Source organism: Ammospiza nelsoni, chromosome 3 (genome assembly GCF_027579445.1).
Source record: "Ammospiza nelsoni isolate bAmmNel1 chromosome 3, bAmmNel1.pri, whole genome shotgun sequence".
Taxonomy (NCBI): domain Eukaryota; kingdom Metazoa; phylum Chordata; class Aves; order Passeriformes; family Passerellidae; genus Ammospiza; species Ammospiza nelsoni.
In genome coordinates, this window is record NC_080635.1 from 7,762,023 (window position 1) to 7,787,233 (window position 25,211).

The 25,211-nt window shown below is 42.4% G+C and overlaps 1 protein-coding gene across 1 annotated transcript in view; it reads right to left on the reverse strand.

Moving 5' to 3' along the window:
• The window catches only part of CNIH3 (cornichon family AMPA receptor auxiliary protein 3), a 45,006-nt gene extending 23,952 nt beyond the window's left edge, over positions 1 to 21,054 (reverse strand). The window contains exon 1 of the mRNA XM_059468668.1: positions 20,921 to 21,054. Within this exon, the coding sequence (XP_059324651.1) occupies positions 20,921 to 21,001 (81 nt within the window). The 5' untranslated portion in view covers positions 21,002 to 21,054. The remainder of the gene's footprint in view (positions 1 to 20,920) is intronic.
• Between the last annotated feature and the right edge of the window lie 4,157 nt (positions 21,055 to 25,211).

Below are 25,211 nucleotides of genomic sequence, written 5' to 3' on the forward strand. Positions count from 1 at the left end.
CTGACAGGCACCACATAAACAGATGTTAAAAGAGTGATTCCTTTTCAGACACTTTACAGCCTAAAATGTCTGTTCTTAATAAAAGATGATGGAAGTACAAGGCAGCAGGGCTGGTAATTAGCAGATGAGTGCAACAGCCATTCCTTGATGTGTAACAGCGTGCCTGCAGCCTGGCTGCTCAGAAAGGAACAAACTGGGTGTCAGCACAGACCTGCTGCACAGCCAAAAAACATTCATTTAACAGAGATGCAAGGCAGGAGAAGAAAACCTGAAAATGGCCTGTTCTTGAAGCACAATAATATGATGAAAGGCTCGAGAATAAAACCCAGAGCTACAATCCATGAATTTCAGCACCATTCCACATCCTGCTCTAATGCTGCATTCATCCCACTGAAACACATTTAAAAATCCAAAGTGTGGCATTTTACAAGAGCACTCCACAGAATTCAATTTATTCAACTATGACAAGTCAAAGTGGCAGAATAAACCACAGAGGGAACTATAAAATGCGATTACAAGTGAAGCATTTCTCCCTATGGATGCAGTATCTTTCCAAGTTAGGAATTAGATCTGCAATGGTAAAGAACAACTGAGAGAAGCTGTGAGGGGCTTCAGTACATTTGTGAAGAATAAGGCTCATGACACTTCTGTATTTAATATTTCTTGGACAGGTCTTCATATCCTCCAGCTGGAGCAACTGCTGAGAGGGTTACACGTGAACAGGTGAGTCAGACACAATAGAACTGGGTGTCTCTGCAGCTGGATATCAGCACTGACAGAAAGGGGGAAGGATGGAAAAGAGGTCAGCCTCAAATATACTGCACATTTATGTTTACTTATATTTTTCTTTTTCTTCCTCATTTTTTTTAACTTCCCCAACTGTCGCAGACATCTTTTATGAAAAAACCTTTCCTTAGGATTTTTCCTCCTGAAAAGCTGAGAGGCCTCAAGAACAAAATGGAAACAGTGATTATCTGCCACTGTGGAATGCAACAGGTAGATCTTTGTTTAGCCCATGTTAGTTGTTTTTAATTAATGCCCAATCACAGTCAGCTGGCTCGGACTCTCTGTCCAAGACACAAGCTTTTGTTATCATTCCTTATTATTCTATTCTTAGCTAGCCTTCTGATGAAATCCTTTATTCTATTTTTAGCATAGTTTTAATGTATTATATATCATAAAATAATAAATCAAGCCTTCTAAAACATAAAGTCAAATCCTCATCTCTTCCTTCAACCTGAGACCCCTGTGAACTCAGTCACAAACAACATTCCCAGCTCTGTAGTCAAACCCCACTCTTTATTTGCTGGCATATAATTTATGTTATGCTTGCATTGTACATAAGTGCACTGAAACACATCTGACAGGTATTTTAGCACACGGTTTTCACAGAACCAGTAAGTGTAAATGCAACAGTCTCACAGACAAACCTTTGGAGATGAGCCTACAAGATATGACAATGTGAAGAGACATTCCTGCTACACCTGAAAGAGACTGAGATCTGGTTTCAAGCACACATGACTGGAGGAAAGTTTCTTCAATGAAAGTTTCAGTGTCTCTCTGGAAGGAGGTTGACAAAAATAAATCCTCCTCAATTTATTTTTTAAAAAATGTTCCATAATATTTTTATATTTTGTTAAATCTCCAGAAATAGAAGGCTAGTGATGACATGAAAATACCTATTTTAATTTATGAAAAACCACATTCCTGTTTCCTATTTGTCAGTTGCAGTGAAAAATGATAAAGCAAAGGCAGGTTCAGAATTAGAGGAATATAAAGAAACTCCCAAAGCATTTTGGGAGCATGGTTTTCTTCTGTTTTGTTGTTGGGAGTGGGATGTGTTGGGGATTTTTCATTGCTGTTAGATCTAACAATGTGATTTGTTCTAAATCTAAAACCACAACTGAGTATAACTGTAGTTTCTTAAGATTAGCAGTTGCTCACAACACACTGAGTAATTGTGCAACAAATTATATTATATTACTGAAAATACAGCTGGGCTGCAGCACAGTTTGCATAATTAATTAGGAAACATCTTCCTCTTTCAATTATAACTCTCATTCTGTGGCAGTTTAATGGCCTGGGGTGTTGAGTGGCTGGAGCTGCCATTTTCCCCTGCAAACCCCAAATAACCAAGCCCTTATCTCCATGAAGTATTTCACAGTGCTCTCAGGGGAGCTGCAGCGCTCTGACCACAGCCAGAGGAACAACCTTGTGCCTGCTCCCTTTTGAGCTGGATGCAGCTCATCCTGTGTCACTGTCACATTCTCTGAAAAATCCCTTTGCCCAGGGTTTTGCTCCTGGGAAGCTGAGAAGCCTCAGAGAAAAGGAAAACAATAATTATCTGATTTGCTTCTCCTGTGTATTGCTGCTTTGGAATGTGTTTGGAGATTCTTTACCAACAGGTGATTGTTTCATTGGTTTTCTGTGAATTGTTTTGACTCTTTGGCCAATCAGGGCCAAGCTGTGTCGGGGCTCTGGAGAGAGTCACAAGTTTTCATTATTATCTTTTTAGCATTCTATAAGTATCCTTTCTGTATTCTTTAATATAATATAATATCATAAAATAATAAATTAGCCTTTTGAGAACATGGAGTCCGATTCATCATTCCTCCTTGCCACGGGGCACCCCACAAATCCAACAATCCTGATTCCCACACATCCACTGAGCAGAGCTGCTGAGTGCTCTGGGACAGCACCTGGACACTCTCAGGGGCTGTTTCACCTCAGAACCTGCCACACTCACAGCATCCTGGGCTGAGCAGCTCATCTCATCTCACCCTGAGATAATGAAATAGATCCCAGGCAGGGCACTCCATAGGAAATGACATCGTTTCACCCCTGTCAATGAATGTATTTTATAAAGCATTCATGATCTTTCAGCTATCAAATCTAATTTGATGGAGGGTGGCAATCAAGACTACAAATCATTCACATGCATGGACATCAGCAACCCAGTCTCTGCAAAGGGCACACAATAAACACACTGCTCCAAAGAAAAATGACCAGCCCCTGGTCACAAAGCTGAACAGAATTTGGAAACATGTTTCCAAATGGAAACATGAAAATTAGAGACTGGTTCTCACAAAATAGAGAGATTTATATCTATTAGTAAACATTAATGTTGTACACAGCTTCATAGACAGAGAATAAGGACCATCTGACATTTATTTAGGAACTTGAAGGAAAAAAACCCAAAACACCAAGTTATCTGGTGACTTGCAAAGCCCTATGAGGAAAAGAAAAAGCTCATCATGTTTAGCAATATTTTTTATAATTACTGCAGAAACAGGCCAGGGATTGAATGGACAAGGGATATTGCATTACCTTCTGTCTTGGGGAATTTTCCCTGTGAATCCACATTGCAAATAGCTACAGGGAGTTTGTTCTGCCTCTGCCCTAGCCATGTTTTTCCTGGTGAGAGAAGTGTACTTGTGTGTGTTTTCCACCTAATAAAACTGAAATTCTATAAAAATAATGCTTGCAGTCTCTGGTGATTCACACCATCTGCAAATCTCAAAACTCCCAGTACAAGCCAGCAAGGAGTTTGCCCCAATTTATACACATAATGCATCAATGAGATTGTGATGACAATACATGTTTCAATTGCAAGTATATTTATAAATTTTGTTTTAATTGCCTGCACTCTCTCTGCTTATCAGAGAGACCATACCAGTTTTGAATAAGGAAGTATTCACACAAGACCAAACATGAATTTTGCTTTCTTTTTATGATTATGTACGCACCAAAATGAAAATTTCACTTGATGTTAGAAATTAGCCATGATATCTCATTTTTAGGGAAGATACTTTTTTTTTTTTTAATCACTGAGCTCTTACAGAAACATATTTTAATTGAGAATGTGGTGTTTAGGGTGGCAGTGAAGTTGGTGTAGGTGTGAATGCAGTGACAGCAAAGAAGTTGGATATTATTGCCTACTGGCATCTCAGGAAAGTTAAGATAAAACAGAACTTGATGACAAGCACACCAACCACAGAACAGAACAGTAACACCTAACATATGCTTCCTTGCCACCACCCTGTCAATGCACCACCATCCCATATTGAAGGAACTGTCTTTAATGGTTCTTTCAGACAATTTGTCTCCCCTGCACTCTCCCAGGCAGCTTCCACAGCACCCAGGCTGACTGCAAGTCAGCACTTGGACAGAAGGGAGGCAGGATTAGGAGCTCCTCAACTTCATGGCTGCCCAGCAATGGATGCACAGAGATATCAACGGTGTTGGCAAAATGTGTTTGAACCATGAGGAAATTGGCTGAGGTACTTGGCTGGATTTTGTTGGGCAGAAGCAGCAACTGAAAGAATGTCAGTCAGGTAAGAGCCAGTGAGGGAGGACTGAAAAAGGACCTGGAAAGGAAAGGAAGTCACTGCCTGGATGTGAGGGAGCCCATAAAGAGCTACAGAGAACAGGGACAACAGCAAAGTGACAGATTGAGAGAACGGGTTTTTGCTACCCAGTTCTTACCATATGAAATTAACCTGAACAAGAAATTTATCTATGAGGTGTTATTCATCCCTCTTTGCTCTCTGGTTGAATTGATCTGCTTAATGTTACCAAGCATGAAAGATATTTCAAAATTGTATGAATGGAGGGGTGTCACAGACATCTTTTATGAAAAATCCTTTCCTTAGGATTTTTCCTCATGAGAAGCTGAAAGGCCTCAGGAACAAAATGCAAACATTGATTATCTGCTGCTGTGGAATGCAACAGATGCATCCGTGATTGGTCTCATGTGGTTGTTTCTAATTAATGGCCAATCACAATCCAGCTGGCTCTGAGACAGAGAGCTGAGCCACAAACCTTTGTTATCATTCTTTCCTATTCTATTCTTAGCTGGCCTTCTGATGAAATCCTTTCTTCTATTCTTTTAGTATAGTTTTAATGTAATATATATCTTAAAATAATAAATCAAACCTTCTCAAGCATGGAGTCAGATCCTCATCTCTTCCCTCATCCTAAGACCCCTGTGAACACGGTCACAGAGGGGCGACCTGCCCCAAATTCCACTGAATTTTATGCTTTTTATCATGTTGTATTTCCTGTCTATATCCACTCATTAAGCATCTCCTATTAAAAAGGGAAAGAAGTCTCCAGTCTTGGTTTTCATCATACCTCTCTGTGCCACACAGTAGCTTCCTAGACCAGTGGATCTGACATGCTGGTGTTGATGAGAACCTTAGCAAGAGAGCCAAATCAAGGGCAAAGAAAAAAGTGAGATGGAAAGTATTCTTTTCTTCTCTTCTCTTTTATTTTCTGAGTAATTAATTCACCACATATTAATAAAAGTAAACAATAACAATTAACAATGTTTTGCAGTTATAGATCTGCCTCCAAGGCAATGAAGGTCTTAACAAAGGAAAAGATAATTTCCATTTTTTACACAAGGGAAAAAAATGAAGGTCAAAGAAATGAAATTATTTACAGAATCAGTGGCAGAAGAACCAAAGCCTCTGGATTGTTGCACCATACAAAGTTTAAGGGAAAGAGAGAATACTGTCAGTACACTAATAACATGAGAAGTGAAACCATGCCCTTCTGCCTGATTATTGTGCTGTTGTTCATCTCTAGAGCAGAACACTGCTTTAAGCAGAGCCTTTTTGGATTAAGGTTGCAAATGGTTTTAAGTCACTCAAGGGTAGAAAATTGTTCTATTTGTCAGATTTCACAGTAACAACTGTATGGCATTTCCTAGCTCTACTTAGCTTGAATTTCACATGCTGCCACCATTAAACAACCCTCCTCTCAGAAATCCAAAATGTGGCTCTATCCAGGGCTGCACAAACACCTGAGCACCCAGTCTATATCCCTTTCCTCAAGTTCTTTTTCTGTAAAAGATGCTGCATTTAGGACAACATGATTTAAACTTTTTAGGCTCTAACTGGAAGCTTAAGCTGATTAAAGTAATGAAAATCTTAGTGTAATTTCTCCAGTATTTAAGCCAGATCATAAGACTTTTCCAATAGAAAGTCCAGTATGCAAATATAAAAATGCATAATCTTCATTCTGTAAACATGACTCAAAATTATTTCCTACCTACCAGTGGAAATACAGAGGTATAATTGTAAATACTGATGAATATCCATAGAGGAAGGCTCTTTTGCTGAGAGCATGTGTGCACAAACACGCCAGCCTGCACTGCTATATTTACACCTCTGTTTTTCCCTGCATAGATAAAAACTATGCAGGTGAAAAAGTAGCAAAATAAAAAACAACCCAACTCTATACAGATGGACAAAAGCAATATTACTGCATCAGCTACACAAAATCAGATCTCCAAGCCTGCAGTGAGGTGCAGGGGAAACCACTAAGAATTAAGAATAACTGTTTGGCAGTCACCCAAGCAGTCCAAACCTATTGGCACAAGCATGAAAAACTCCATCCACATTGGGAAAAAATACAGAAATTTATTTTCAGGAATACAACCACACTGTACCAAGTTTTGAGTGCCTTGATTGGAAAGTTACTGTGTCCATGGTACCAGTTATTATTGCAACACTGCAGATCACAGTTTGGAAAAGCAACCTGATTCCTGAATGTAAAGAATTCATGTTAATTATTTTGGCAAAACCACTAAAAACCCTCAGCAACTGCAAAATTCTGTTGTGCACACAATGTTTCCAGAAGGATGATTTGACAAGCATCTATTGACAGATTTCTACAACTCATATAAAATGGGCTTTTAAAAATAATTTAATTTAACTGCAAGGTGAAACAGTTTTTACTGGCGAACAACAGGACTCTGGTCACAGATTTCACTCACTCACCACAGATACTGAAATATCTTCCCCAGTCATCCTGGAAGTGAGATGTCAACCCCCTCCTGCAGCAGAGACAAATGTCCCACTGATTCACCACAGACAGAGATGACCTGGGCTTTTATCACAACTTTATACCCACTCGCTGTCTTCCAGTCTACAGCAGCTGAAATGCAGCCAGACAAAATTCAGCTGTGCACATATAAAGTGCATTTTGTTAAGAGAAGGAAGACAAGCAGCAAGCTGTGCAGGAGGGATGATGCTAACATAGCTGTACAGAGCCTGCTTCTAAATAGGTTAATAGTTTTGCTCCCTGCAGCTTGAACACATTTCCAAACAGACCTCAAGCAGAGGAGGAATTTTTAAGGTGTGTCCAGACTGCCATCCTTCTTTCCCTCTCAAAGGATTTCATCATTTTGTTGTCATTATTCTTCTTTTTTTCCTTTTTTTTTACACCTTACTTTACTGCATTCACTACAGGGAACCAGTTCAGAAAGCAGCAGTGTTCTGTGAATCAAACACGCTCCACAACTCACCCCTCAGTGGGACACAAACATTTGCTACCAGTAAGAAGGCAAAAACCCCCACATTTTCACTTAACACCTAAACTGGTGAATACACCACATTGTTCTGAACAGAAAGGAAGCTTTCTTGGACACAGAGATGCAATGCTTCCATTTAATTACATTCAGTGTGGTAGAAACTATTCCTCTACCTCAGCTGGCTGAAGACTCCATGGGTCAGTGGTGAGTTAATGTCAGGGTCTGAACCAAAGGCAGCAGGTATGGTTGGCATTCCCAAGCTCTTGTATGTGTGCTCTTCTCTTTTTTCCAATAAAATCTTACAGAGCATTTGACAGTGTTTCCCACCAGCCCCAAAGGCACAATATCTGGGCATCATTGTAGGCTGGGGGAAATACAGGTGGAATCTCTGCAGCAATAGGGAACAGAGTCTCCCACACTCCTTGTGCTTTTGAGACAAGCATGCTGCCAATATTCTCTTCATGCATATGGTCTCCTCCTCCTACATGCACTGGGGTACTTAATGTGGATTCCTTATAAAACAAACAGGTTTTTCAATTTAGATAACAAGATCAAAACCTTTTAAACATTTCAGTCTCTAACTGCTTCTGATCTCTTCAGTCCAGCACCAAAACCCCAAGATCAGTTTTCCACAGAGCACCAGTGACATCAAACTGACATGTCATTACTGGGAATGCTGTCACTTCTTAGTTAGGTATTAACTTGATGTGATGGTCAGGACTTGAAAAGCAAACAACCTGCTACAACAAGGATTCCCAGCCACAGCCACAGCCACACATTCAGCAAACCAAGAAAAGGTGTCACAGCATCACAGAATGGGTCAGGTTGGAAGGGAACACAGCGTTTTCAACCTCTCTGCTCAAGCAGGGTCATCCCAGAGCACACAGCACAGGATTGTGTCCATGGCTCTGGAATATCTCCAGTGAGGGACACTCTGCCCCTCCTCTGGCCATTCTGGTCCAGTGCTTGGTCACTGCACAGGAAAGTTCTTCCTCACAGTCTGGCTGAACCTCCTGTGCATCAGCTTCTGCCCATTGCCACTTGTCCTGTTGACTGGCACCACTGAGAAGAGCCAGGCTCTGTCCTCTTGGCACCCTCCCTCAGACACTGACAGACATTTGATGAGGTCCCCAATGTGTTGTCCCTTCTCAGGGCTGAACAGGCCCAGCTCCCTCAGCCTTCCCTCAGAAGGGAGATGCTCCAGTGCCTTGATCAAAGCAAAGGTCATCATAACAAAGTCATACAGATTCTTGCATCAGCTTTGTCTTCTGTCCTGGAAAGGATGTAAACAAGGAGCACATCTGCAGACAAACTCAACAAGCATATGTATAAATTTAGGCCAAGACTTCACCTCTAGTCTTGATGCCTTCAATGGGCCAAGAGGAAATTATGGGAGTTTGGATCCAAGCTTTACAGCTGAGGTGTCAAACTCAGATCTGTGGCTCTGATTCAGGGAATATCTAGTGCAGATGAATTGACTTGCAGGTCCCCCAGCCAAGCAGAGGGAGATGAAAGCAGTGTGATTTTCTGTCCATGTCCAGGAGAGGCTGCAGAACTCTGCTTTCAGCACCAGAGATAGCACTGCTTTGCCCTTGCTTCTCTTTACACTAAACTCCATATCAACTACAAAAACACAGTAAGAAATAAAACAACTCCAATGTCTTTCTCACAGCCCCTATATCACAGATGCATCACTACAGATTTGTACATCTGCTACTTGCATAGGCCAAATTCTTCACTATCCAGTTTTTTCCACACCAAAAACTGAGGACAGGCTACACATGGGTTGGTGAAACACCTGTACAAGAGGCTGGCCAGGTGCACAAGGGAGCAGGAAAGGTGGCCTGGTTACAGTGGACCAATAGCTGGTTTATTCTGTATGGAAGCAAGATAACTGCCTACCTATGGAGGTGAGAGGGTTTATTCTTCTGCCCCTGGTTTTCCTCAAAATTACAAACAATCTCTAATCTATCTCACCTTAAATTCAGTGTGCTCCCATGCAATGTTTCTACTTATCTTTTAATTCTCACCAGAATTATAGTATGTGCAAGGAGAAACACACAGATGCACTACAGCCACAAAGCTCCATCTTCATAAATTATTCTCAAAGTGAACCAAAGCACTTTTTCTATTACTTAACAGCTCGAAGCTGATAATCCAAAGCTAGGAATAAACAGACTGTTTCTGCAGAATAAATTCAGGGACAGGGTAGTAAACAGATGGGAATATGTACCAAAATAGGTACAACTAGAAAAAAATATTTGCCCCAAAGAAGACAGTAAGAGAATGAGATCAAAAGAGAAGGTTCTTTCCAGTATCAGTAGATAAAAGTCAGAGGTGAGAGACTGGCCAGCTGGCTGGTGCTGTCTCTAAGCAAGTATTCAGTCTTATCACCACAACACAATTTGTTCTTTTCTTGAGCTTCCAAAGACTCCTACACATTGCTACAAGTTATTATTTTGATATTTTAAAGTTCTGTTATGCTGATACATGCTTGGGAGAAGCATTACCTTCCTTTTCCCCACACACTCCTTAGTTTTCCTCTCATTGCTGCTGATACTTTTCCCCCCTCTCCCATGTTCTCCATTCCTGAGAGCAGCAATTTATGCACATACACCAAAACCCAGGATTCACATAAAGGAATCTGGGTTCTGTCACTAAAAAATCTGTTCAAGCATGTCAGACATTACACCATACCCACACAGAAGACTCATAACATGGGCTTTCCAAAAACATCCACCACCTGAATTAACCACACCTTCTGGCTTCAGGCAGCCTCTTCTGCCCAAATAATTTCCTCCCAAATGAGAATGAGAACACAAAAATCTTCCCTGTTGTTAGTCTCCTGGCTCATACAAGGATTTTCTTCCTCTCATTTCCTCTTTCCTTCACATCTTTCTCCCTGAAGTCCTCCCTCCCACAGTTCCATTTTCCCCCTTTCCACGTCATTTTTATTCCCTGTTACCCACTCAGCAGTGGGGTTCTACTAAAACTGTCTCAGAAAGGAGCCCGTGGGAGGCAGAAATTCTGCTGGATCTGTGCTTCCCGACTTTCAGGGGCACAGCAGGAGCCCAGCTGGACCAGCAAGAGGCAGGACAATGGAACAGGGGCTCTTCTAAATGCAGGGATGAGCACCTTAAAGACCTTCCCAAGTTTTCTTTCTTGGCCAAAAAGAGGCCAGGCAGAACTTGGAGGAAATAACTCCAAGGCCAAGACACACACACAGACATATGTGAAATGGCCTTCGGCCACACAGCTGGGTTTGCAGGGCTGAAGCAAGGGCAAGCAATAAAGCAGCACTGGAGCTGTGGTTGCAGAAAAGAGGCAAGGGGAAGGGACACAACAACGTGTAAAAGTGATCAAAAACTGAGATTAAAAGAACAACACCCAAAAACCTCCTCATCTGTTCAGCCATGTTCTCATAAAACTCCTTAGTTTAATTACAGGAGCATGATTAAGGATGAAGATACATTTCAGCATAGCTCCAAACAGGCCTGTCACTTGGATGATCAGCAAATCAATTTTCTAAAGGATCTGCTAATAGTGTTTATATAATACTGAGGGAAGAACAACTCTGAAGCACATGCAATCAAATTGATTTCAGTGGAGCCTTCATTATGTTTGCTTATAAATGCCCATTCTTTGAATGTATAAAGAAGTTTCTAGTTAGATGCTGATACAATGTGAACTATTTAGCCCAAACTCATAGCGTGATGAAATAATAATGCAACAGAAGATTGACTAAACAATTACACACTTGAAACCGTGACTCACACACAGCGTGAAGATGGTTGGCATTTAAATGCATTTAAAAAATCAAATGTCATTCTATTAAAAAAATGGTGCTTTTATCAACAATGCCTGGCATTTGCACACTATCTGGTATGAGATAATTGCAAGGGCTATAAGTTGCTAATTATTACCATTTTACTGTCAGTTTCCTTAATTCTTTAAGCTTTGGTTTCTCCAGCAATGTGCTTAGACTGCTGGATGTATTTTAAAAAACCCAACCTATATTTGACAACTAGAATATGACATGACCTGCAAAAGCATAGAAATACAAAAGGACCCAAGTCCAATTCAGATTTTTCATGACCTGTTACATTGGTGAGCCATGCACAATGGAAGAACTCAGTGATGGCACTACCTCTTCATCTCCCCTGTGTTCTGCTTCATGTGCTCACATAATCAAAACTGGAGCCACAAGTTCAGCACTCCTGCAGTATCTTGCTGAGAAAACCTACTTCCATTGTCAATGTTTTGTGATTTTAATGTAACTTTCCACAATGACAATCCTAAAATAAATCCTTGCTTTATAGCAATACCTTTTCAATGGGAAGCTGAGAAAAACGCGAAGACTTTTGTCCTCCCTTCACAAAGTGCACTGACAGCTCTCTGAATTTAAACCTACCCTCTGTTCAAAGCCATTCCCTCTTGTTCTGTTCCTTGTAAAAATCCCTCTCCAGCTCTCTTGTAGGCCCCATTCCAGTACTGGAAGGTGCTGTAACGTCTCCCTGGAGCCTTCTCTTCTCCAGGCTGAACAATTCCAATTCTTTCAGCCTTCTCAGGGTGCTCCAAACCTCTGAGCATCTTTGTGGAACTACTCTGGACACACTCCAACAGTTCTTCTTATGCTAGGGATTCCAGAGCTGGGCACAGCACTCCAGGTGGGATGTCAGGAGAGCAGAGTGGAGGAGGAGAATCCCCTCCCTTGACCTGCTGGTCACAGCTCCTTTGATGCAGCCCAGGACACGTTTGGCTTTCTGGGCTGTGAGCACACATTGTCAGGTCATGCTGAGTTTCTCACCAACCAACAGCCCCCAGTCCTGCTCAGGGCTGCTCTCCATCCATTCTCCATCCTGGCTGTGTTTGTGCTTGGGTTGCACCTGACCCAGGAGCAGGATCTGGTCCTTGGCCTTGTTGAATGTCACAAGGCTCACACAGGTCCACCTCTGTCGCCCTGTTCTTCTAAAGTTTTTCTAAGCCTTCTGATGTTTGCATTTTTGTAATGGAGTTTCTCACATACTTTCATGTAAATAATGATTGTTTTGCATTCCCTTCTGAAGGAAGAGAGAATTGATGAACCGTTAGTTTGACCAGTGTGGTTGGAGAAGTGACAATTTCATCCTCCAATCCATGGTCACTTTTAGAATTCTATAAATTTGGAGGTCCAGAAATGGCCTTTTTTTGCCTTGGACATCTCAGCGTGCGAGTGTCGTTCATTTTGTGTTGTTTTGTGACACACTTCTCCAGCTGTCAATGTCCCTCTGGATGGCATCCCTTCCCTCCCACGTGTTGACCACACCCCACGGCCTGGTGTCATTAAACCCACCAAGGGTGACCTTGGTCCCACCTTCTATGTCACCAGAGAGGTTTGACAGCACTGGTTCCCATTCCCACCTCCAAGAAACACCACTTGTCACTGGTCTCAACAATCGAGCTGCTGACCACAACTCTGAGAGTGCAACTGTCCAGCTGATTCCACTGAGTTATCCATCTGTCCAATCCATGTCTCTCCAGTTTAGAGGCAAGGATGTCACTCAGGACAGTGTCAAATGCTTTGCACAAGTCCAGGCAGATGACTCCTCCTCCCTCATCCATCAACTCAGTAACCCTGTTGTAAAAGGTCACCAAATTTCTCAGTGCGATTTGCCCTTAGTGAGGATGTGTTGGCTGTCACCAACCATTTCTTTCTTTTCCTTAGCATGGCATCTAGGAGGATTTGCTCCGTGATCTTGCATTCAGTTTCCTGGGGTGGGTTCCACAGAAGTTAGCACAAAACTTTTTTCAGGGGAATGCACCATAAGGACAGCATAAAAGTCAGAAGCTGCACCACAGAAATTCCAGCCGTGTGTAAGAAAACAATGTTCACAGTGCAATGAATAAGGTACTGGAACAAGTTCTCAAACTTGCAGAATCACAGAGTGGATCAGTTTGGAAGGGACCACAGTAGGTTTCCTGGTCCAACCTCCTGCTCAAGCAAGGTCATCCCAGAGCACACGGCACAGGATTGTGTCCACATGGTTCTGGAATATCTCCAGTGAGGGACACTCCACAGCTTCTCTGGGCAATCTGTCTCAGTGCTCAGCTGCAAGTACAGAATTTCTCCTTCAACTTCCTCTGCATCAGCTTCTGCCCATTCCTCTTGTCCTGTTGCTTGGCACCACTCTAGAAGAGCCTGTCCTCTTGACACCCTTCCTTCAGATATTGACATTGGTGAGGTTCCCTCTCAAGGCAGAACAGGCCCAGCTCCCTCAGCCTTTCCTCAGAAGGAAGAGCTCCAGTCCCTTGATCACCTTTGTAGCCTCCCCTGGACCTGCTCCAGCAGCTCCACATCTCTCTTGTACTGAGAAGCCCAGAAGTGGACACAGCTCTCCAGATGTGCCTCACCAGGGCTGAGCAGAGGGCCAGGACCATGGACTTCGACCTGCTGGCAACAGTTTTCCTAATGCATCCCTGGATACCATTCATCTTCTTGGCCACAAGGACAAACTGCTGGCTCAGGGACAGCTTGCTGCCCAACCAGACCCCCAGGTCCCTCTCCAGAGAGCTGCTCTCCAGCAGCTTGGCCCCCAGCCTGCACAGGCGCCTGGGGTTATTCCAACCCAGGTGCAGGACCCTGAATTTGCCCTTGCTGAACTCCAGGCAGTTCTTCTCTACCCATCTCTCCATCCTGCCGAGGTCCTTCTGAAGGCTGCAGAGCCCTCTGGGGTATCAGCCTCTGCTCCCAGCCTGGTGCCACCAGTGAACTTGCTGAGGACACATCTGCCCCTTCATCCAAGTCATGGATGGGTAAGCCAAACGACACTGGGCTCAGTACCAACCCTTAGGGGACACCACTCTCCTGTGCCATGGGTAGCAGCCCTCTGAGATCTGGCATTCAGCCAGCTCCACATCCACTCCCACTGTCCACTCACCCTCTCCACACTTCCTGAGTTTGCCTGCGAGGATGTTGTGAGAGACAGTGAGGAAAGCCTTGCTGAAGTCAAAGTGCACAATATCCACAGCTCTCTCCTCATCCATCCAGGCACTGTTTAATCTCTCCACCCATGGAGAGTTCACCAGTGATCTGGACAGGTCCTTCAGCAGCCTGGCCTAACCTTGAAATTAAGCCTTCCTTGAAGAAGAGATTTGACTGGATGATTTCCTAGATTTCTTCCAATCAAAATTATTCTATGAACCTTTTACCATTTCTTTTAAGAGGAACAAGACATTTCTGAAGTTGTAATTGCTAACAAGGAATACAGGAACCATTCTGTTAATAAAATTGCTTCTTGCTCTCTGCACACCATCACAGTCACAAGTTGAATTTTTAACAGGGAACTTCCAGCTGTGAAACCCTGGAAGGTGACCTAGTAAATCAAACAGTATTTGACATTCTTCTGCCTTTACCCCATCAGCTGACTCTGCCCTGTGACTTTAAGTGACTCTTTTCAAAGTGGAAATAATACTAATTTTTACCTGTTTCATGTGGGAGATACTCTTTGTTTCCACAGAAATTGGAAGTGTTTTCCAAACTATCATCACCAGAATAGTAAACCTCCCAGTATTCCCAGTTTACAGCTTAAATGAGACCAAGTTCCACTGCCTGGTAGAGTCACCTCCAGCTGTCAGCAGTCACACTGGTTATAAATGAGAGGCATGTCTGACAAAGAGGAATGGGTCAAAGAGGTGTCTGTTATCTGTATGGAAACATTCTCTGCTGAGCTTTCTCCTCCTTCTGAAAAATACTTTGCTAAAAGGATATTTATGTTGGGGTGAGGGTAATCCACTAAGCCAGAGGTCTGAAGGCTGAATTCAATGTTTTAAATTTGATTTAATGCGGTATGTGGTGGCTGAATAAACAAACACATGTAATGAACTATAAACTCATGCCTCCAACTCAGTCTAAGAGTTTTACTCATGGTCTAATAAAATATGACAGCTATATTGCCTTGCTTATTAACAAGCATAGCAGTTACTTAAAAGCACTAGAAATACATTCTTTACCAATTTAGATATAAATCCCCTTAGTAAGTAGATTTTACAACTAATCCTAAGACCGAAAACCCCTCGGATATGTGACAACCAAATAAGATTTAAATAGCTCTCTGCACATATTGTGGGAGGCACGAGACTCCACAGAATAATTTATTTTACACAGATAATGGAGTGACTATGCCTTGTGAGGCATCCAGAATTACAGCCAGTGGCGAACACACACAATTTAAAATCTTTCTCCAAATAAATCTCATCATGACAGTTCAAGCATACACAGAGATGCTGCTTAAGTCTGTGCTGGGGCCCATAGACTGACTTCTGTGATCTTTTAAATTATTATTTAAGCATGGCAAGGTTACAAAACTCAGATATACCTCTTTCCCAATAGAAAAGATACAGTTTGCTCCACAGCCTGTGCTGCCTGGCCTAATATCTGTCTGTCAGCATTAATGTGACAAACTTCTGAAAGAAAAGTTGTAAGGGAACTGTCAAGCTATGTTATAGCCAGGGCAGTCTGGCTGTGCTGTCTTTAAAAAGAGTGGAAATATCAGACTCATTCCCTAAACTGTCCTGACTATAAAACCTTGAGGGACAATGTGCTTAGCTGCTTGGGCAAGAAAAGACATTTTCAAGAAATATGTATAACACACAGCAATAGCATTTGTGCTCCCCTTCATCAAGCATTAATCTGATTTTAGTTTTAAGCACATAATTAACCAACATTCTCAGAGAAATGCATTAATGACTCATTAGAGAACAGCACTGAACTTCAATGTCTGAACAAAATTCAGGCTTGACCAGAAGTCTGTAAGGAAATGACAGACTTTATTCTCTAGACAGGCTCTAAAGCATTGCAGAGAGGTTAAATTGAGATGGCTGGCAGCCTTCACCAGAGAGAAGCACAGGCTCAAGTCAGATCACAGATCTCTTTACAGCTTTCAGGTAGGGCAGAGCTCTCCTCCAAACCTCAGCTACAGAAACAATAAGACACAGATAACACAGAGAGCACTGACAGATCAGCACTCAGTTTGCGACCAAAGTGTTTTGTTCAACTGAATTTGCCGTCAAGCCAAGCTTATGTGCTTTTTATGTATAGTCAAAATTAAGGCTGTACAATTTATCAGAAATTAAACTAGGAATTTTATGAAGAAGCCTAAGTAAGTCAGAAACCAAATCCTCATCAAATTCTGCATCCACAACTCTTTGAGAGCTTTTGAATTTTTTACCTGAGCTATTGAAACTTGAGTGCTAATAATTACAGTCCACATCACCAGGATGCTACAGTGACAAAAACCAGAAGTGGCAACACCTTACATGTGTATAGCACCTTCTGTCAGAAAGCAAAGACATTTTAAGAATAGTCTTAAATAAAGTGACAGGCAGTACTTGCAGTTTAGTTCCATTACTCACACTTAGCAAATGAGAAAACAAGGCATAGATAACTCAAGGTATCTGATAAACATAAAACACAAAGCCATTAGCAGAAACAACACTGAATACAGATTGCAAGGGCTTAATTCCTTGGTGTTTGCAAAAAAAAAAAAAAAAAAAAAAAAAAAAAAAGGATGCTTTGATTAAAACTACAAGTCAATCTTAGCCTATATCACTCTGTTCAGTCACAGCCTGCCACTGTTTTTAATTACACTTGTGAACTTGTAACCGTTAAGTGAAGCCAAAGTTATATTAAGTAGTTTATCAAGATTAATACTATCCAAAAGAAAAATAAGGTGGTGTGGGGGGCATAAACCAAAACACCTCCATCCTTTGCTGCTTTATTCTCCTTAAGCTTGGCTCAAGTAGCTGCCATCACTTTCGACACACGCCGCTCTTGTTGTGCCAAAGGGCTGTTCCTGGATTCATCTGTGTTCTCAGCTATATCAAAATATTCCAGAAAACATCCAGTGTGGCACAACTTCTCACACTGGCATTGCCAATTTTTTCACTGGCACGATAGCCCTGAAACTTTCTGGCAATCCTTAGGTTATGAAGCAGTCACATGCAAAGATTTGCTTGTATGAGTTGAAAAAGAGATGGCCCACCACGGAAATTCTTTTCTTTTTAACAGCAATGTTCTTGGTACTTATGAATTGCTTTGCCATGGACCACTTTGAAAAGCTCTTTTCTTAAAGCTTTCCTTTAAATAACAAATCTCAAAGCAAGTCTTTCCATCTTAAAATATCACCAGAAGGGAAGGACTCAGATTACTCAAAACCAATATGCTTTAAGAGAACACAGTGCTGCAGGACTCAACACAAGCACATCCCTTTTTTAACTGAGGAGAAATAAGGCACAACTTGGTCAACTTCAGTTAACTTCACTTGAGGCAATTCAGTGGAGCTACACTAGAAATGAATGTGCTGTGTCAAGGCTTGTTGGGAGTCCAAACAGACTTGATAGGGCTCAGCTCAATGTTAACAAGAAGCTAAAATCTTAGCTCAATACCGTTTAGGAATGGAATGAAACTGATCAGTAAAAAGCTGTATATAAAGAAGAAAAAGAGCTGAGGACAGCAAAACAAAGTGCCTGTGATAGTTAGTAGGAGGACTAACACCATTCTTGAGCTTCCAACAAGATCAGATGAGAATATCAAATTATGCAGTTAGTAGAACAAATTTTGCTGTTAGTTGTATCACACACTTCTGTAGGATGTTCCTAATACTGTGACATTACACCCAGAGGAAATGTGGACACTGAACAACCAAAATGCTGTAAAAATTCCTGCACCACAGAGTGCCACATTGGTTTAATGCAGTACATGTAGATTTTCAAGCCTTTTTCTTCCACTTAATATATATGAGTGGAATTCCAGCAATAATACATTAAGCGCTGCACAGGAATTATTGCTAACAAAAGTTTCTTGATAATTTCTAATTTGGTTTTGTTGGGAGGTTTTTTTTATGACAGACACCTCTGGCTACCTATACAAGAAAATCACCCAGAGGCAGGAAAAATATTACAATATATTCCAGGTATCTGGAGGACTGTGTGCATTTTGTTCTCAATTCTGCTTCCAAAGAGTAAGAAATGTACAGGCAGTTTAACTTCTCAGAGGAAAGGCACCAGAAAAGCACAGTGTCCAAAACCAAAAATCCTCACCTTACTCTCTTGTTTTGGTTGTACAGTTTATATTATACTTATTAGATCAATATGAATGAAATTCATAATTCATCTGACTTTCCAGCAGGAAGAAAAGGAAGTTTTACTTAATTTTCTGTTAAATCATTCCAGATATATGCCCAAACCTCATTCAGCTTCAGGTTAGAACAATATCAAGTCCAAATGCTACAGCTTTTTCTTATCCTTTAAAATAATTTGCAAAATATAAATTCTTATTCTCAGAAATCTTCCAGAGTGATAGGACACTCAACTTATTCTTAGCAGCAGAATGTCTTAAAAAATACACAGGACAATGTAATTACGGGAACACTCCTCTGCCATTATTAGAACCTATGTGCAATATATTTACTGTCCCTTACCAGTATATTATAGTGGAAGAAAAATCAGGTCACAGGGAAGGAGTAGGAGTTTTGTTTCTTGGGAAGATTTTCACTACTGAGATGTTTAAGGTGAAAGAAACTCCTATGACTCAATACATAACTTAGAGAAGAAACCAGGCTGCACCAGTTCTTACAGAAAGGATAATAAAAGTCCTTGTGCTCTGTGTATGTGGATAACATGGACACCTAAAAGTTTATTTGGGCAGGGTGTTAAATCTGTTATTCCATGACTTTCCTTCACAAACCATGTATTTTATTAGAATTTTTCTATTTACTAGAAAAGATAGTGCCAATTCTTTCACTCTTACAACACAAGAGCATTTCCAGCCATTTTCCATTTCAATCCCTCAACAATTTTTCAACAGATGTAAGAAACATGCAGCATAAACATAAATGTATCAAGAAGAGGTTTTCTTTCCTAGTTGCCTCTACAGAGCTCTTGCACTCAGGGATTGCTCTTCATGAGTTTATAGAATGAAAGTTTAAAAAAATGTTTCAATAAGAGTAAATTTGCAGTAACTGCAGTCATTTATGGGAGAATTATTTGCCAGATTTGCTACAAGTCCTTTAGGAATTCACAGGACATCAACTCCAGACTCAAAAAAAGAGGACACAGTGACAAACTTCAAACACATAAAACAACCATTAAAATTGCTGCAGTTTAATTTGTAGCTAGAGATTCAAAGGAGAACACACTTCTAACTCTAAGCCCCTTGAGGAAGCTGTGGAATTCTCACTTTTGGAGACCTAAAGGTTTGCAGAAGAGGAGGAGAGAAAACATGAGTAATAATCTAAATTTTACTACTCCTTTTTTCAGAGTAGTGCAGTAGCTGCCTGCTACAGATCCTTTACAGCCTTGCAGTATTTTGACATCACAACAGCACTTGGCAATACCATCACAGCTTTGTGGTTTCCTTAATAAAAAAATAATAAAAAAAGAACTTGTAACAGTCCCATGAAGAGTACAAAATAATTACATTTCAAAGCATTCTTGCAACAGAAGGATTTCTTTCAGAGTGCAAACACAACTAAGCTAGCAGCTTTACTTCCATTTCAATAAAAACAAACTCTGCAGCTCCCTTGCTTGTCAGTCAAAGGAGGGTTTTTCTTTTAATCATACTCCATCAGGTAGCTGTGGAAGCATCCATGAGACTCGCTCAATATTCCAACTTACCCTGCTCCATCCTGAATGCTTACAGCACGGAGTTATCGTGTAGCACACACGAAGTGTAATTAATTCTAAAATATGTAACAGTTCAAAAGAATTGCAAGTTACGCATTAGAGCGATCTCACATCTGAGTTACAGGTTTACGCCTACCACAGACACCCGGAACAGCACGGAACGAGCAGCAGCCCCGTGCAGTGAAATTAACAAAGGTGGACCACAATGTGCGGGTCGTGTATCAGAAGGACGAGCGAGTTTCCCATCTAACTTTTTAGGAAGTTATTAAGGGAAAACACCGTATCTGCTCGATCACAAACGGGGCTGTTTCCCCGTCACAGCGCTCTGATCGCAGGCGAGAGAAGCGGATGGTGTCACCTGGAGAGCGCCGCCAGCACCGCGGGGCCGGGACAGCGCTCCCGGCAGCGGGGACCGAGCTGGCACAGACCCCGGGCTGCCACAGACAGACAGACAGACAGACCGACCGACCGACCCCGGGCTGCCACAGACAGACCGACAGACCCCGGGCTGCCACACACAGACCGAAAGACCCCGGGCTGCCACACACAGACCGACCGACCCCAGGCTGCCACAGACAGACCCCGAGCTGCCACGGAGGACCCCGGGCTGCTACAGACAGACCTCGGGCTGCCATAGCCGCCGAGGTCCCACAGACCCCGAGGTGCCACAGACGGACCCCGGGCTGCCACAGCCCCGTGGCCGCGGCTCCGTGCGCTCCCAGCAGTGAAATTGACACGGTCCCACACGCAGAGGTCTCAGGCAAGCTCTTTCCGCCCCGGCCCCACCGCGGGACGCCGCTCCCCGGCCGCCCGGGCCAGGGGCTGCTCGCCCCCGCCTCAGCCCGCCCCGCTCCCTCACGGCTCCCTCACGGCACCGGGACCCTGCGCGGACCGCGGCTGGAGCCGCCTCCGGCGCGGGGGCTGCGGGGCTGGGGTACTCACATGCCAGATGGCGAAGAAGATGAGGGCGGCGCACAGCACCAGCGACAGCATGTAGCAGAAGGCGGCGAAGGTGAAGGCCATGGCGGGGAGAGCCCTCCGCGCCCCCCTCCGCCGGGCGGGAGCTGCCGGCGGGCGAGCGGCACAGGAGCCCCCGGCCGGCGGAGCGGGCAGCGCCTCACGCAGCCGGGGCCGGGCGGCCGCCGCCCCCCGCAGCCGCGCCCGGGCCCGCCCCGAGCCCCGCAACGCCCCCGGCCCGGCCCCTCGGCCGCGATCCGCGCCCCCGGAGGCTCCACCCGGGGCGGGTTCTCCCGGCGGGATGAGTTGGGGGTCCGGGCTCGGCGGAGCGCGGCCGGCCGGGGGCTCCGCTGCCGCTCGATCGCGTCTGCAGGCAGAGAGAGCCGCGTGTTCCTGACTGAAATCCTGTCACGACAGCGTGAGAGGAAGGAGCGTAGGCTGGGATCAGTTCGGGCCAAGTCTTGAGAAGATAATTATGTGCCTAAACTTGAAGTGCTTTGATGGGGGTTTTTGAAGTTTTTTGGTTTTTTTATTTCCTTTCAGGGACAGCTAAAGAGGGTGAAGCATTCCCCATGCTCAGACCAGCGGTGGAGTGTCCATCCTTTGAGGCAGAGGGGACAGGAGCCCAGCCCAAGAGCTCATGAACCAAAGCAGAGCAGCTGAGCAAAGCAGGACCAGTTTGCCCTTTCCCATCAGCTGAAAAAGGCATTTACTGTTGGAGTAAATAAATAAAACCTTTCTTAACTGCCACTGCTTTCAGGTATATGCAATATCCAAGTTGCTGAAGTACATAGAAAATGAAATACATTAAATACATTAAATACATTAAATAACAGAGGAAAAGCAAGCTCCTGCCTTCTCTTATTTTTAATGGATAGATCCATTAGTACCTTGTCTTTAACAGCATCCACAGTGTCTCCAGACACAATTTAGCTGTTTCTGCAGATCTGGTTTTGATTTACCATCAAAAGTTCTTCCACTTCTTTGGAGCTGGCACAATAGAGTAGGCTTGCAAGCAAAAAGTTTTCATGAGAAAATATCAGAGAACCATCAGAAATCCCATTTAAAAATATCTTGAAAACCGTGGATGAAAGTTATGTATTTGAAAGTTTATGTATTTGAAGTTATGTATTTGTATCCTTACAAAACTGAAATAGAGTTTCAGCTCACAGCATTTTTTCCATCCATTTTATGGATTAAAGGGATTCAGTAACAACACTGTTTAGAAATTTGCCAGTGGTCACCTGTGAAAGTCAGACTTCATGGCACAAGAGAACATAATTCCATCAAAGCCAACTCCAGTGGAAGCTTTCTTTGTAAATATTTCCAATATATTTTTTGTTTAAAAGTACAGTATATTATTTGTAACATATTATTTGTAGCATAATAATCACTTTTATCCCGAGGAAAGAGTGTTGATTTGAATCAAGGGTCAAGGCCAGTAATTAATAAACCAATCAGGAATAAACTGATGGATCTGACCTTTCATAATTGAGCTGCTCCAGACTGTATGTGAGGTCTGATGCTTTAATTAAGAAGGACAGGACATGGCAAATAGAAATGAGATTTATGTTATACAGTAAACCTATTTATTGTAATTGTCTGACCTTTTAATTTTTTTGTACCTGAAATCCTGTAGAGCATCTACTTGTGGATGTAAATGGCTTGTTCATAAACATACCTTTTGAAAAGAACAGTGAATCAGGTACAGGAGTCATCTTTGGAAATATTTATTTAATTATTTTGCCATGGTTACTTTAATATCTGGATATATATTACCCATGCTAAGATTCAACACAAAAAACACCTGATTCTTCTAAGGAAATGAAAATAAAATATTTCTTTCTGGAGCATTTATATGTATATACCTCCACAAATATATATGCATACATATGAAAAATATAAATTTACTATAGCTGTCATAAAGGACTGAAACAGAAACAACCCTTAAATCTCAGTTTAGCACCACACTCCAAGGTGAATATTCCCCTGTTTTTCACTCTCATCTTCATTAATATTCCAGGTATGTATTTGGAGCTCTTCACGGAGCACACAGGCAAAACACTTGTTTCTGATTCTGCAAGGAGACAGTTCCAGAGCCAAAGACTTCCCAGATCACAGAGGCTTCCCTGATACTGACTTTGAAACACACATTGCTCCCAGCCATATTGCCAGCCATTAATCACTGCTAGTGGCTGTCAAATTACAAAAGATTCTGACATACACGGAAGGCAAGAAATCCATAAAGATGCATTTAGAACATTTTTGTCTTACTGAGTTCTTCTTACAAAATGCCATGAGAATACCTTAACTATCCTCAGATGTTTAAGCCATGGAGAGTGATGGAAAGACATACCCCTCTGATTTGCACTCAGAGATTTGTCTGAGTAATCACAAAAAACCTTCCTTATCTCCATCTCGTTACAAACTCATTACAGCTCTCTGTGGCATGAGGACCTCACAGCAGGGAGCTGTTTCTTTGTCATTTATGAATGAGACTGCTGCAAATGGTGAAGCAAAAGGTGAAAATAATATGGATGTGCCTGACTATTTTCTCCCTGGTTTAAGCCCCCGTGAGCACAGCAGGAACACCGGTCTGTCTATTAGCTCCTCGTGCACCTCCATGGTCTTGGTCCTAACCTTCAAATAAACTAATGGACTTGATCTGAGCTGCATGAGAAATTACAGTCCAGCACCCAGCTGTGCTCCTTTGAAATGATGTACAGCACAGCAGCCAGGGTGGAGGGAGAGGGAGCTGAGGGTGGAGGCTGTGGGAGCTGAGACTGCAGCATTATCTGCTCAGGGGACCTGGAATGGGCAGAACAGATAAACACAGAGCATAAGATACCTATTTTATACATATAAAATATATTTTTGCCTTGATGAAAAACTGTTGCTTTCAAAACCTGTCATTTTTACACTTCCTGAGACCCATGTGGGTTTCTACTACTGGAAATAAAAGGCTCAGAGGTTCTGCAGCACTCTCAGGAAATGCAGTAATTCCTGCTCTCTGATGTTCAGCAGCTCATTTTAGCAGCCACAGTCTCAGATTTAGCACTTCATCTTTCACTCTTCCGTCCTCAAAATCTCACCCATGCTCCTGCTTCCTCCATGGTATTCCCAAGCCATTTCCAGCAGGGATTGCTGCTCTCTCTCTCTCTCTGTGGCTCACACCTGTAACTCAGGAATGTAACAGAAAATATAGTCAGAAAGCTCAACCATGAGATGAATTGCAGACCAAGTAGAGAGGTGAGAAATGGAAAGTAAATTCTGTTCAGACTGATTAAAAAAGGGTTTCATCTTTAACCAGAGGCTCTTTTTTAAAAATATATTTCATAATGGGTACACAAGGCGTTTCAAGCTTGACAACAGTTCCTAGCACAAGTTTTTACGTGAGCTGGCTTTGTCCCACAGTACCCACAAAGAGATCGTGACAGTGCATATGTAAACCCTGAGGAGAAAAGGGTTTTACAAAAGATTGTGGGGGCTCTTGCTTTCCTTGAGCAGATTCAATTTTGGAATGCTAGTTATCCCTCTTTGGATCTGCTGCTTGTAAGCAGAAAGCATTTCTCTTTATTTTGCATATTTGTTGAAAAATATGACTGCAGTACAGTCTGATCCCAATTTCACACAGAGTCATCACAAGCAGATACATGGTGGTGCTGCATTTGTACAAATAGTACTGAGATGCTGATTTCCAAAGCTATCACTCTGCAAATATCACCATAGCTCAAAGCACAAACAGGATTGGGGACTTTTTTACTTAAGGATGGTTTTTATACTTGGTGAGGACCTCTATGAAGGAGCCATAAAAATTCAGTCACTAGGTAAATATAACAGAGAACATCTGGTGAGCAGTAGACAGCCCTCAAAAACAAACATCCAATTGTGAAAACAGATTGTGATAACAGATTTAATAGATTCACAAGTTCAGCATGTCCTTACATTAGCAGGTCTCAGAGCACCTGATTTTATGTGAAATGACCTTTTGTGCTAGATAATGAAAGAATTCGAAGGTACTTAAAGAAATTTCCAGTGGCTAATTTACAGAACAGCATCAGAGATGAGAAGGGACTGCTAATGAGTCCTTTCAACTCCCAAATAATTACCACAACTGGATAAACTTAAAGGACAAGTCTTTATAAGGCTTGCAGTCCCTGAAGTGGAAGGCTAAAATCACTGTAAATCCATCCACAAGGTGATGATACACCCTCAGCGAAAGTAGTTCATAGTTTTAAGATTTATGTATTATTGCTACATTCTTGTTAAGAGTAAC